At 35.6% G+C, this 14,527-nt stretch overlaps 1 protein-coding gene across 2 annotated transcripts; it reads right to left on the bottom strand.

The window, feature by feature from the left end:
* Positions 1-5,888: 5,888 nt before the first annotated feature.
* LOC128213130 (ankyrin repeat domain-containing protein 66-like) lies at positions 5,889-13,651 on the bottom strand. Of its 2 annotated transcripts, XM_052918660.1 has the most exons (5): positions 13,523-13,651; positions 11,969-12,151; positions 9,777-10,005; positions 9,091-9,306; positions 5,889-6,148 (listed from the first exon to the last, which is right to left on the bottom strand). In XM_052918660.1, exons 2-5 carry the CDS (start codon positions 12,114-12,116, stop codon positions 6,073-6,075), a joined length of 669 nt encoding a protein of 222 aa, XP_052774620.1. In that variant the 5' UTR covers positions 12,117-12,151; positions 13,523-13,651; the 3' UTR covers positions 5,889-6,072. The 2 variants fall into 2 exon arrangements, with proteins under 2 accessions (XP_052774620.1, XP_052774622.1); XM_052918662.1 differs by lacking the exon at positions 9,091-9,306.
* Between the last annotated feature and the right edge of the window lie 876 nt (positions 13,652-14,527).

Genomic DNA, 14,527 nt, shown 5'->3' with positions numbered 1-14,527 from the left:
ATTCACATTATTATTGAGCAGCAGATATGCTATTTCCAAATAATGCTAACTTATCAAAAGGAATTTAAGTTCATTAAGCTTGTTTTATTCACACAACAGCTGTCATTGGGTGGAATCACATTCTGTTTTGGTTCCACCTTCCTCTTGCGCTTTTCCAACTTCCTCTTGACGGCCAGGAACCATACAATTATGCAGCAGGATGTGGTCATTCCAAGCCCGACAATAGCCAAAGTCACGATTATGATGTCACATATTGTCACTGAAATATAAAACATATATCAGTTTGTTTGTACTTATTCTTAGCTTAGTTTATACTCGGTTCTGTTAGTTCGATAGTGAAGCGGATGGAAACCAATAATGGAATAAATTTTGAGACGTTATGGGAACGTTCGCATTGTAGGGAACGTTCTCATAACCTCATGAGTGAAAGGCGGCCACCTATACCGCTATTTCATACAAGCCCACTAATCGTATTGTTAAACAAGGCATCAAAGGAACAGTTTATATATATATGCAAAATATTCGTCCATCTAAAAGGGGAACATAAACTGATTTTCGAGCAGTCAACACTTATTTTAAGATTGATTATGTAGTCAAATTAAACAAAATAGTATTTTGATCCAAATTCAAAGGTAAGAAAAACATAGGCTTTAGAGCAAAATCCCATCAACACAAAATATAACTACAAAGGTTTTCAACAACCAAATACCGATATCGTCTGTAAATGAGAGACACAATATTTATATATTTGGGGTTTACTATATTATTTAGGAAACTGCTCATCATCGCTGCCGAGCAAAAAGGATTGAGATTTTTTTTAAATCTTTAAAAGTCTAGATTTGAGCAATAGAACTGTGCTTAAAGAAAATGAAACTTCAATAAGTGAATTATGAAGAAGAAAGACATAGTATAAGCCTAAAGGCTTTCTTCTCAATTCTGTGTACACTATTGTTTTGTGCATTATTTACATGTTCTTTGTTTCAATGCATTACGTATTTGGTCTTTGTTAATTTTGATTATGCTCAAATTTGTAGAACTAAACTAATTGTAAATATTATGTCGAAATAAATATTGTTTAACCAAGTAAATTATGCTACATACAAGTGTAAATTGTATACTGGAATATTAAAATAGTGGTATAAACTGTTGATCCTAAATGCAAATGTTTTTTTTTTCTTTTTTATTTACATGGGTGATTTTCTTTTCCATTTTACATAAATTGGGGGAAATCTAGACTAGAACAATCGAACTATGAAATGAAAGGTCAGCGAGTAAATCTTGCTACATATAAAATCATAAATTCAATACAGAACTTATAAGTTTATGAAATAAACTGTTGATCCGAATCGGGGAATTTTTTATTTTTATTTTTAATTTATATTAGCAATATTACAAGTAAGAAATGGCTTGACGTTGTTAAGAATTGTTAAAATTTCTTTCAAACGTCAACATATTGCCACACGCGGCGCATACCTGATGCATTGGGATCAGCGGAAAACTTCCAAGTTCCAACGCGGCAAATACCGGTGTCGCTTTCCGAGGGGTCAGACCCGCCATCCGCCAGCAGTGTTCCTGTCGTCTGTACATTCAGAGTTATATAGCTGGTCGTAGGATTTCTGGTCCTAGAACGTTTCGGAGGTCTTCTGGATAGAGTGTGTGTCGTAGGCTTTCTAATCGTAGTGTTTATGGCAGTGTTTCTGGTTGTTGCAAATGTGGTTATTGTAGATCTCGACAATGTAGATGTCTGAATTCGAACTGGTTGAGGACAATTAACGGGGAGCACTGGCATCACCTGGCACACCTTTCTACAGTCCCTTTGTTCAATACCTTTCGCTATTGTCAAATTGCAACTCTTTAGGCACTCGTCTACGCGTTGTTGTGGGTGGCAGCATATAGACTTCTGTCGCTTAGACCATTGAATGTACCCTGTTTGTACTGGCCCTCCACAGCACGTGCAGTTCCATGGCAACCATTTACTGAAACAAAACCCTTCTCTTGCGCATTCATCCGATACGGCTTCCGCCTGTGCTACTAACACCAGCATGCTGGCAATAGCAGCTACTTTCAGAATATTCATCTTGAAACACATTTTAATGATTTGTTTTAATTATTTAATTTATGAAATAATAAATCTTCAATTTTAAGTTACTCGGTTGTTGTACTATAAACGTGTTGCTTCTACAGTTTAACTAAACATAAGAAGCATGACGATTATTTAAGAGTTAATTTAAAAATTTGAAGGATCATGGGCCCCCATTAAAATGATAAAATTGAATTTGACTTTGTTGGTTTGAGAGTTTCTTATCTTATTGTATGATACTTACACTCAAGTTTGAAGATATTTTCCTCACTAAATTGCTATTTCGTTTGTATTACTTTCATATCAAAAGCAATAAAACCTTTATAAAGTTTGTAATTGGTATAACGAACAAAAAACTAACCAATTTTGTGCTTAAAACAATGACCAATTTTCTGTCCAGTTACATATGGTTTCAATCAAAAACCAATATCTAGGGGACACGACAGTAATTTGAGATGTTTATATCAAAATAATTTCAAACATGATGACTAGCAATCAAAACAGTAACATTATGCCTTACTTATTTACACATAAAGCTGATTGTGTGAGAGTTATTGAACATTCTTTCATAAATGAAATCATTTCTGTTGAGTTTTAGAGGCACACAATATGGGCTGATACAAATAATTTTTATTTTATTTGAATGCATTTTCATGTTTTACTCATTTGACTTAATGATTAAAAAAACAAAGCATATGATTTATGTGCATATACAAACATAAAGGCCCTTATTAATACATGGGTCTTTTTTAATAGATACGTGGCCACAAATTTCTCCAGTTAAAACAGCGCCAAATTATCGCTATTATGTTATTAACTGTACATACATCATATGTTTTATTTTAGCATAACAGTCAAATTAGGTAAAGCTGCACTCCTACAGATTGACAGTTCTGACATTTTCATTTTATTTTATTGCCTCTGAATCAGCTGATTTTGGCATCAATGCCTTGAATTCAGACTATTAAAATTACTCAGATTGGAATAAATCTTCATTGTCGGAAAAACTGTCGAAAGTTTCATTATTCTTCAATAGTGTGTGTATAGCACGTGATAAATTGCGTCATAAATGCTACTTTGGAAGGCAATATTTTGCTTAGATTGAAGACGTAAAACAATGATAACTTTTCATTTTCTTTACCATTTGAATTGAAACATAGTACAGTATATGCCACTTACGGAGCCCCGCCTTCGGTCTTTTACCAAATTTTGATTGAGAGTTTAGTTTCTTATAACACTTCGACAAGCCTTTACACGATACTGCCGTCTGACGGAGCACTGTCAAAACATTGTTTTGGAAACAGGTTTGTCGAGGTGTTTGATGAAACTAATCACCATATCAAACTCCGGTTATAAAACAAAGGTGGGGCTCTTTAAGCGGCATAGACTGGCCTTTGTTTCATTTAAAATGGTGTAGTAAGCGAAAAGTTATCTTTGATTTAAGTCTTTATTTTAGGCAAAATGAAATTCTCGCCCATAAATGTTGTTGAAATTAACGTGTTTCGTCATTGATGTTGCAAGTCCCCACTCCTTTGTGACAAGTTAGCAGCCAATAGATATAGCCAATCAGTGATTGCGTTAATTAGCTGAAATAGATACGACGAAACTGAAAAAGGCAAAAACATTTAATACAGCAACCGATAAGGAAATTAATCATAATTATATTTACTTGATCAAAGTTAGGTTTGTTATCCGTGACGTCCAGCGTTTAAACAAATGTATTGATGAACGCTGCGCCAGGATAGCGCGTATTCTGTTACGTTCTTATGCAATATATGTAATGTTGAAAGAATATCGATTAAAAATAAACATTCATGATCAAAGTTTGGTTTGACACCCTGGCCATCTTGACCCATTAACCACCACGTGTAGGACCTTAAGTGGCTGGAACGACCAGAAGGAAGCGATGTGACCCCCATAGACCGGATTCTGGCATGTAGGGGACATTCAGGGCTCTTTATTGTGGTCAGCTTGACCAAAATTGATCTCCAACGTCTAGGACAAATTAGGTAAAACAAGCACATTGGCCAATTGTGGGTGGCAGCCAAAAGGAGGAGATGTGACCCTAAACACCGGATACTGGCATGTAAGTGACACCCAGGACTTTCACCTAGCACCACCCATGAACGTCAATCTAAGGGTTCCGCTTTTCAGATTTTATTGATGCATTGTTGTTGTTTAGCAGGTGAACATTTAATTTTTTATTATTATATACTAGTTGGGTGCCACATTCCTTCAACATTTCTTGTTTCGTGGTAAAAGAACTTCTTGGCTGTTATGCTCCTTATAGGCTGCTGTGTTTATTGGCTGCTGTTATTGGCTGCTAACTTGTTGTCGATTACGAATTGTCGCCCTTAAATTCTGATGTGTTCGCCTAAAACACCAGTGACATTCAATAAGTATGCCTTACAAAAGTAGCAGAGGGAAACAATGTTATATAATAGATCGCAGCAACAATCTGCGAGATGGCTATTAAAAGAAAAGTGACAAAAATCATACATTGCCACTTCTAAATATCATTGTTTGCCGAAAAATGTTGACAGAAAACAGGCGTAGTTGAGAGTGATAAAAGTTCACCTGGCCAGGCTCTGAAAAAAAATCGTCAACATTTGTATAAGCAAGTATGGACTGGCTACAAGGTACAATGTATTACTAATCCCGACAGAGTAGCCAACCCCCTGTTGTACGTCCAAACCATGAGCGCGCTTCAGCTTCATGTTATAGTCCGTGTTGCACTGTTTGTCTTGAACTGACTTTGATTGGTCACAAACTTGATCGAATATGCATGTCTTGTTTATGACAACGACAACTTTGCTATATGAAAGCTGCTGTTTATGCACATCTTGCTACACGACCGATCACTGATATCAACCTTGGTTACAGTTAAATCATAGGTTTATATATTCATTACAAAAACCCTTTACACATATGACATTTTCCAGCTTTGACAGTTGGAACCATCTACCTACCATCATGGTCTGTATGCGCAAGTGGCACGTTTTCAATGCCGGGAATTTCTTTAGAATATGAGGTTTTTGTAAGGCTTTTACCTTTACAATCCCATAAAGTTTGTGTACTGAGTCACTTTCATGTTTTTATGTCATTCCTTCAAGCAAGTAAAAATATGGTGAAAACTTGACAGCGAGAACTTGAAATGATTGCAAAGATGTGTAGAACTGCACTCTTTCATGCTTAAAACACCTTAAAATTACAGATTCACAAGCATTAGGATGCCAGCAGTGAAACTGGAAATTCCAACACAGACTTTCAGATTGAGCATGTTTTGATTGCGACTAACTGACAGTGTTTTACATTAAAATGTAAGGCCAGGTTTGTGACCAAACGGCTTTTAAACAAAGTAATTGACGATTTAAAAGCTATACGCACACAGTATCTTGTAAGAAATTTCTAAGTTTCTGACAATTCTTTACTAAATCATATCAGAAAAAGACTATTTTCAAGTACAAGAGAAAATTAATTTTATAATATTTAGAAAAGAACGACATGGAAGTGAAATTATATGTACTTTGCCACTGAAACAAACGATTGAAATGCAAGAAAGCAACACGATTATGATTTCGGAGGAATGTCAAGCTATATCCTTGCAAATCTTGACACATTTTCCTTTTTCATTTCGGAAGTTTCAATCAGACTTGCATTAAAGGGATTCTCTGATATTACAAGAACTCAATTTGGAAACAATTGGAAAAAAGAGCCACATATGTGGAAGAGACTCTGGAACCGTGTGTTTTCAATTTACTTTTAATGTGGTTGTCATCGCAGTGTTGTGCCCAAATTCAGTAACTAGTTATTGTTAACACATTTATTTATGAAATGAATATAAATTTATAAGAAAACATTTTTTACACAATTTAAATAAATCACACCAGCATTTATGAAAACATTCGGTCGTTTATAAGCCATCAAAGCATGACAAGGGTTTTAGGTCAATACGTCCACAGTGTGTCCTGTCACTGAAATCTCGTGCCAGATCACGTTTCCCGTTCCGCTTCAGGAACAAACGGGGCGTCGTTGTTGATGCCCTTTTCACGTTGCTCCTCTAAGGCACTGTAATTAGAAACATGGTGTGTATTACATTACTGGTTTTTGTCGAAAGACAATGACCAGGGGTGACCAGTTGTGCATTCGGTCATTTCATTGATGCACAATCGTTCTAAGAGTACATATAATATAAAAGGCCATGTCTAGCTAATTTAACAGAAATATTGATTGTTAAAATATATTTGTTTACATGATTGTCTCTACTTCAATTTAAAACATGATATAGAATTCATGTGTAAGTGTATAAAGGACTTAAAAATCACAACTGAAAGCCATCTTGCATGAAATACATGGATGATGAAAAGAAGGCAAATCTAAATGCGTTGATGCGTTATTTTTTAGTTGTCTGGCATAAATTAACCAATGGCTTATCTGTCCTTTGTTATAAACATGGTAAAGGTTACTTTGTGAAAGGGAAGTGATTGGTGGTGGGAAGCAATCATATCATCATAGTTGTTATCGGGGGACGCGCTGATAATGAACTATTGCGGCGGTTAAAGAAATTGTTTAGAATAAAATCGTTATTGGCTGTGATGTGATAAATACTTCTTGATATGATCAGACAGACATAATGAACGTTTCTTGCACACCAGACATGCATTTCCGGTGTTTTATTTTACGCAGTTTGAACATTCTGTCTTACAACTACATGATATATACTATTACTCTTAAAGAGACTCGCTCATGTTTTTGGACCAACAATTAGTTTTCCCGGTTATGCATCTGAAAACACTTATTTTATCACTATTTTACTCTATGATATCAAAATTGCAGAAAAAATACAGTTATAGCCTAAAAAAGTAATTTGGTTTTAGTGGGGTTCGAAGCCGGTAAAGTCAATAAAAAGGTAGTAATCAGCAAGTTAGTCCTCACGGCCACCGGGACTTTAACTATATTGGTGGATATATTGATATATTAAGGATACATTGATAACATCACGTGATAATGTCGATCAACCAATCACGAAACAACACAGCCATAATTAAATTTCAATTTAAAATAGTGGTCTTCAAAGACGATATTTTAGCAAATATCAACATTTGCTGAAGAGTTCCAGCTTTTGGTATTTTTGTTGTTATCACTCCTTATGATCGGCCACACTTTATATCGTAATTAAAAAAGTGCATTTTACTAACCATGAGCGCGTTACTTAAATGAAATAGAACGTATTTAATCCATACGATAAAATGATTATATCCATTACACACACGCATCCTTCTAAAAACTTATTTAAACCACCTCCACTTTTTAGACTAGTTTTGGTCTGTTATCCAACAGTAAACATGTAAGAAGGACATTAAATATATGCATACCCGCATTTCTTGATACCTCTTATGTTCCTTGAAACTAAACAGGATTAAGCAAATTTCATAATTTTATATTTTCTCTATTTGCGTACGATTTACTATTTTTAGAATTTAAATAGAAACTTTCTTTAAAATAATCACAATAAACGATTTTTCATTTATCAAATTAAATTTAGTATGTATTTTTACTAATTGAAATAAGCTACTAATGCCTAAGAAGTTTCGAGAAATTGGAGCATGTATAGTATGTTCTTAAATACTTTTAACATTGATAGGGCATGTTTGCCTTTTATTTCTAAATGATAGATTAAAGGATTCAATTATTGACACCGATTTATCCAGACGCCTTTAATACGTTTTGGTAGTCCGTCAGCCACAATTAGAAGCAGACGTCATTGAATGACATCAATTTCCGGTTCATTGATTTCAACATATTAAGTGATTTCGGCAAGTGTCGCGTTGTGTCTGGAGCCACTTCCTGTCTAAGAATGCAGTTGCCTAGGTTTCGTGAGCTATTGCATTGTCCGAATTTCTTTTGTTGCTGGGCGAAATGAAAAGGACATTCCGCATTTCAGATTGAAGATTTAGTTACTCGGTAGTTTTGCTTATAAATTAGGTACTTTCAGATATAATACGTAAACCATCCTGTGTGTGATTGACGTTCCAATATGAAACATGCTGTGATGTTAAAGGGGCATATTATAGGTTGATACAAAACTATTCTTTTAATGCATAACTATGTTTAACTCATGACTTTAAATGATCTAAACAAAAACAAAAACATACGACCGGAACATCTAAAAAACAGCCTTAATAAATGGAAATTTTAATCAATAGCTACTTTGCCACACATTCCCAAGTTTAATGCGCCAACAAATCGCTAATATTTTTGACTACATACTGTTAATAGAATGATAATATGAAAACTAAATGTTGCATTGATGGAAGCACTGAATGTGACACTCTTATTAAAAATCAATACAAACACATGTATAACATACACACATTTTGAGCGTTTCACCTTTAACTACTTACTAAATAATGCATCTACGGAAAATATTAATTACTGATAACAAGTTTGTAACCGTGTAGTTAAAAGCTGAAAAAAACGCACACATATTAAATGACTGGTGAGTGCTAAAAGGCTAACAGTGATCAACTATAGTCTCATACGATAGAAATAACATTTTTAACGTTTTATGCACCTTTTAAATTAAACGCGGTGTCTTTCATAATTTTTTTTTTCGATATTTATTGATCCATTTCGGTAAATAAAATCATGGTTCATCTTATTTTGGAGTGACAGTGTATCTTTGAATACAATTGTAAATGACTTAGGTCTTTTTATTTCATAGCATGGTTAAATTATGAGCTAAAATTTATTATAACACACGAGGAATATCTAATCTGTACAAAATTAAATGCGAGATTTGCGCAATACTCTTGTTATCTTTATGAAAGATTAAGACGATGAAAATGTATTGTTGGTAAAGCCTTCAATTTAAATTTTATAAATATAGCATTAACAATTTATTAGAAGCACACCTGGGTTGGGAATGTTAGAGGTTCATATGGTTTGGGTCTGAAATGGTTATCTGCATGCTGATTGGTCAGTGTGGTCTTCCAGGCTGTTAAGTTTACCTCCCCGGTCTCGATAATGGTGACGTTATAGATTTCCTCATTGTGGAAAAGAGATTTCGCATAGTGGTTTGCCTCTCGGGTGTTGAAGACTGGGATTCCCCAGTAGGGGAAGGAGACGAGGCGAAACTCCTTCCGGAAATGCGTCTCTTTCTGAACACGGAACTGAATTTTGGGGGAAACCCCTGTTGTATACCTGCTGCTATCTCGGCTTCACATCTACAGTGGCACCGTTATTATTTGTACAGGGCATGGAGCAAGTTAGGAGTTTTAAACAGGTTTTTAATACTTTTTGCGCGTTTAAAATTAATGAAATTTAATAACTAAGTGGCGAAACTAAAATTGAATATTATATTTAAAGCGACATGAAGTTGTTTCATTTGCAAATTAAGGCAAATTAATTATCTTCAAAAAAGCTTTCGAGTACATATGCTTATAGAAAATACAGCATGATATGTTGTGTCGACTGCTGTTCATAATAATCAAGTTAGTTTGTCTCGAGTACTCGAACTTTTTTTTTGGAATGAAAATAATCCACTAATACTAGAGTAGTTTTTTTAAATAAAGATCAATTCATGATTCTAGAACGCTACAAAGAGGAAAATGACAAAATCATAGGTCCAGCTATATAACTCAGAAGTTTCTAAGTAGATAGCTACATCTTGATTATAGGATACTTATATACGTACTGATCAAAGAACTTGACGCACTCGGTGAACCCATATATTTCTGCGACTCGTTTCGGTGTATCGCCATATTTGTCTGTCAGACCAAGAGGGACGTTAGCGCTATAGAGGGCTCTCAAGGCCGTCAACTTGCCGGTCTCGGCTGCAAAATGCGCCGGCGTCCATCCGGTGTCACTTCGGGCAGTCCCGACAGCACCGCAGTCAAGTAGAAGGCGTATACACTCTACGTAACCTGTGGAGCAGGAGAAGCAACGGGTTATTTTGACAATTGAGGTTGATATGGTTGAAGATGGTGGGTTCCTTGCGATAATGACTACGGTAAAAGGGATAGCGAGTTTGGATCATATCGAGTACATTTGTTTTATATCTATATATTAGTTAGTATACCGGACAACTGGGGTATTGATGGGTTCCCGGGTACCTGCGTGTTGGCTGACAACTATATCAAACACAAAGGTACATATACGTACATTCACAGCTCAAACACAAGACATTGAACAAGCTTATCTGGTACATTGGCGCTCATTTTCGGTTTTAAAGGTGTTCAAAACGCTTGCACGAAATGCTTATGATAATGGGCTTGCAAATGATGTACGTGAAGTGACCAGCCCAGCAACCTGGCGGACTAGTGGCGTGATGTTCGGGGTAATTGGCCTAGCGGTCTAACGGCCAAAAATGTTTTCTATTTCAAAGTATATTTTTATGTGTTTTAATGAACAAATAAACGTTTTCATGCACAAATTAACATGTTGTAGCGAACATTAGCATTTTCCCAAAAAATCGATCTAGCAGTCCAGAGATATGGCGGCCTTGTGGCTTAAAGTAAGCGGCCTAAACTTTTTCGTTTTCAAAGCATTTTTAATGCGTTTTCTTCGAAAAAAATGACGGTTTAATATGTATAAAATAACATCATGTAGCGATTTTCATCATTTTTCAAAAATAATCATTCCCCATGTTGCAAAATATGTTAAAGGGTTTAATCAAAAACTAAGTCAAAACTATCATTTTACAGCACCAAATGCATAATGGGCAACCTATCTTTTTAAGCATTTTTGAAAACAAACAAAATCGAACTAGCAGGTGGGATAGCGGCGTGAAATAAGCGGCCTAGCGGCCTAGCGTTCTGAACTTTTATTTTTACTATTTGAAAGCATTTTAAATGCGTTTTCTTCAAATAATACAAATTAAGGTTTTTATGCATCAATGCGATTATCAGCATTCTTCTAAAAAATTCCCGTTTTGAAAACAAGTGTTGTGGTTTTAATCGAAACGAAATCAAAACTGCAATTTAAAAGCGTCTGGAAATGATATCCTAGCATTTCAAGCGGTTTTAAAAAAGACCCCTAAACGTCGATCTAACGGCCAAGCGGCGAGAGAGGAGCGCGTCTGAGCGGCATAAACTTGTTTTCTATTTCAAAGCATATTTCATGCGTAGAAAACAATGATAAATCTAGTATAACAAATTAGCATTTTGTGGCGATTATCAGTATTTTGAAGTCCCCCCCCCCCCAAGTTTAAAAAAAATAATAAGTTCAAATTTATGACATAAACATATTGAAAAATTGAAATAGAATACAATTCAAAAGCACTAGGCCTTTAGCTTCAGAGGCTATGCCACTAGGCTGTTCGGCCGCCTACTTCACGACGTGAGGCCGCTAACTTCACGCCCCTTGGCCGCTAACTATTTGCCGCGCTAATTTCACGCTTCTAGGCTGATTACTTCACGCCGCTAGGCTGCTAACCTCTTGAGGCAAGGTTCGCAAGCCGTTGATAAACGCTGCAGGAGGTTAATCTCGGCAAAAAAGTAATGTTTTCAAAGAAATCACATAAAAAATGAAATAGTATACAATTAAAAGCCACCTGACCACCAAATTCATGCCGCTTGGCAGCCAAGTTCACGCCGCTAGGCCGCTTTTTAACTACTTGCAACTAGACCACTAAGTCGTTAGGTCGCCAACTTCACGCTGCTAGGTCGCTATTTTTAAGCCACCAGGCCGCAAAGCCCGGCGGTAGTATGGTTTTAAACGATATGTTACTAAAAAATATTATTTTTCTTTGCTTAAATAAATTATTCTTGATGCAGACATATACGCTGTTCTGCTATATCCAATTAATTATTTTAACACGCCACAATACGGGTGTTCGTTTGTTCTTGAATAATTAAGATCCCTCACGATAAATTTACAAGTTAATACCCTTTGCGCATGCCCAGTGAAGGGCTGTGCGGTTGCTCCATTCCTCATCTCGTAGGTTGACGTCAAACTTTCCGGAGCGCAAGTACTCTTCCAGTGAGTCAAGGTCGCCCGTGGACGCCGCATCGTGAATCTCCAGGCCCGCTGACATCTCACTTCCGTTTCAGTGATGCTCGCATCACATAACTAGACAGGAAACGTTCAGATTAAGACAAATTGATCGCATTTACGTTATCGGAATTCATGGCCGCCTCGTTAATTTATTGTCTCGAACGGCTGACAACACTCTTCTACTTATAGTCTTTACAAATATGGAAAAATGATTACTGTTATCTCCTTCACACACTTGTGTCACGACAAATTCTTCCATCATGAAAACTCTATAAATACATATTTGTGCGCCATAGCCTGCATTCTGAGCAACGATGTAATCAATTCATAAGTGGAACTGTATAGATTACTTTTAATCATTACTTTATGGTAATATCTTTCGATAAACTCTCCGTTCTCAACCGCGCTCTAAATCGCTGCGCCACCTATCTGTCAGTTATAACGCAGTCTTAATCGGATAGTATTAATTTGTCTCTGAATTACGTTAAGACGTCTGCTGGTATTCAATTTGTTGTTATTCAATCCAGCACTGCTGCAGACACGATTCATCATCTCTCATTATCTTTAGCTTATAAATAAGATTACGAAGTCTTACGCTTTCCCTAATTCACCGATCTACGAAATGTCCCTGCTCTGTTTATTATAAGAGCTTTAAGTTTGGTTTGCAAAGAATTTAGAAGTTGATTCCGTTGGTCCACAATTATAAATCTTGGGCAAAATGTACTTTGTCGAGGACATTTATCCATATTTAAGAAATGGTCACTTCCGCTGATCGCCGGAAAGGTATAAACCAAAAGTGAGGGTAAATTTGAGCCTTTGGACATCCCCTTCTCGTCAATTTATTATTTTGTATTTGGCACTGGTTCCATAGATAAAATAATTTTTGTGCTTGACATTATATGTTGTCCAGTGGTCGGGCAGAGCGGGGAGAGCTATTTATAAATTCACCATATGTTTAATTTTGTAGCAGTCAGACGCATTAAGTTGAAGCGGGTAGATTGGTTGACTTAAACCGAAAGTGTTCGCCTGACATTTACAATCACTTAGCTATAAGCTAGTGTTTGTTTCCTGTTCAAATTGCAACTGATCTGATACACAGTGATATTAAAGCCTTTGAATATATTTAGATGTTATTATCTACTAGGTAGTTCTGATAGGTGCTGATAGGTGCTGATAGGTGCTGATAGCAATACTCTTTATTGTGTTATTGAGTTATTATCATCAGAATAATTGACATCGTTCTCATAGCTGTCGTATACATAGGTATAAGCCAAGAGTAATAACATTGAAATGTTAAATCTGTTTTAAACGGATTTGTTTACAAACAAACGATTTCAATATGACATATATAGTCATTAACGTAAAAAGGTACAAATCATATCTACAGTTTCTTAACTCATTAATAATAGAAAAGAAAGACAAAATAAGGTGAACTAAATCACTTACCTTTATAAGTCACTTGCCAACATTAAATCTTTGTATCAGAGTGAACTACAAGGCGTTCAATATCTCATACCTGATGTAAACAAATCGATCACGTATTGGCTTTTGTAAACACTTAACGCACGGACATGAGTAGACATGAAAACCGGTGTCGATATAAACCTGCTGTCATTATAAACGCGCTGATATTGAATAGATGTCTACAATTTATACCCCCGAGATTTATTGAGTACAATACCCAATACATATAGTCATAGGTATGAAGTATTCCTATTTTGTTAAATTTACAGATAAATAGAGATTGACGCACGGACGGACAAACAAAAAATAAAAATGAAAGAGTCAATCAATCTTTTTTTTATTAATTAATAAATGAATAATGAATAGAAAAATAAAAAGTGATTGATAAAGGAATCATGAATGGCCTTAATAAATAATTGATTAAGGAATCAATTAATAAATGAATGAGTAATTCATTACTAGTATAAAAAGTCAGAACATTTAAAGAGCGTAATAATCTAACAGGCGCGTAGGCGCTATGGCCGCAGGGGCCGCGCACGCGGCCCCAATATTCTGGCAACGCCAATATTTAGTACCGATTTTCTTAATAATCGTATTTTAATAAAAGTAACGCGCATGTGGATAATACCAGTCTGACACGATATTGAATAAACAGGTCACTATGTCATGATTAAACCTGTGACCATCTAGGTAATGGCGTGAAAACAGACGGCAGATTATTATTATAGACGGGTAAGTGAAAGAAGAGGCAATAAGATAATAAATATTTGTATCGTTTTTGATGTGTCAAAATCTGTAGTTGATTATGATAATTGCAATTACTCGTTAAAATATAATTGTCATTAAATAGCCAGCAATATGTATTTGTTCAAACTCGTCACATTAAAGTTTGGACGTTCCAAATCTGCCTAAAAGTTTTAAATTTTCAAAGAGATCTTTTGGCAATAAAAAAAAACTGAACACTGGGCATTTAACTCGCAATGGTTC

Source organism: Mya arenaria, chromosome 13 (genome assembly GCF_026914265.1).
Source record: "Mya arenaria isolate MELC-2E11 chromosome 13, ASM2691426v1".
NCBI classification, from domain to species: Eukaryota; Metazoa; Mollusca; class Bivalvia; order Myida; family Myidae; genus Mya; species Mya arenaria.
Note: the sequence above shows the minus strand (reverse complement) of the source record. Positions and strands in the feature narration are given on the sequence as shown.

Bases quoted from the DNA above. Each gene is read 5' to 3' on its own strand.
- LOC128213130 (XM_052918660.1), bottom strand. From the start codon at position 12,116: ATGTCAGCGGGCCTGGAGATTCACGATGCGGCGTCCACGGGCGACCTT. The intron at 9,307-9,776 runs GTACGTATATAA...GTGCCACTGTAG, and splicing joins TGCGTCAAGTTCTTTGATCA to ATGTGAAGCCGAGATAGCAG. The intron at 6,149-9,090 runs GTAAACTTAACA...TTCTAATTACAG, and splicing joins CCATTATCGAGACCGGGGAG to TGCCTTAGAGGAGCAACGTG.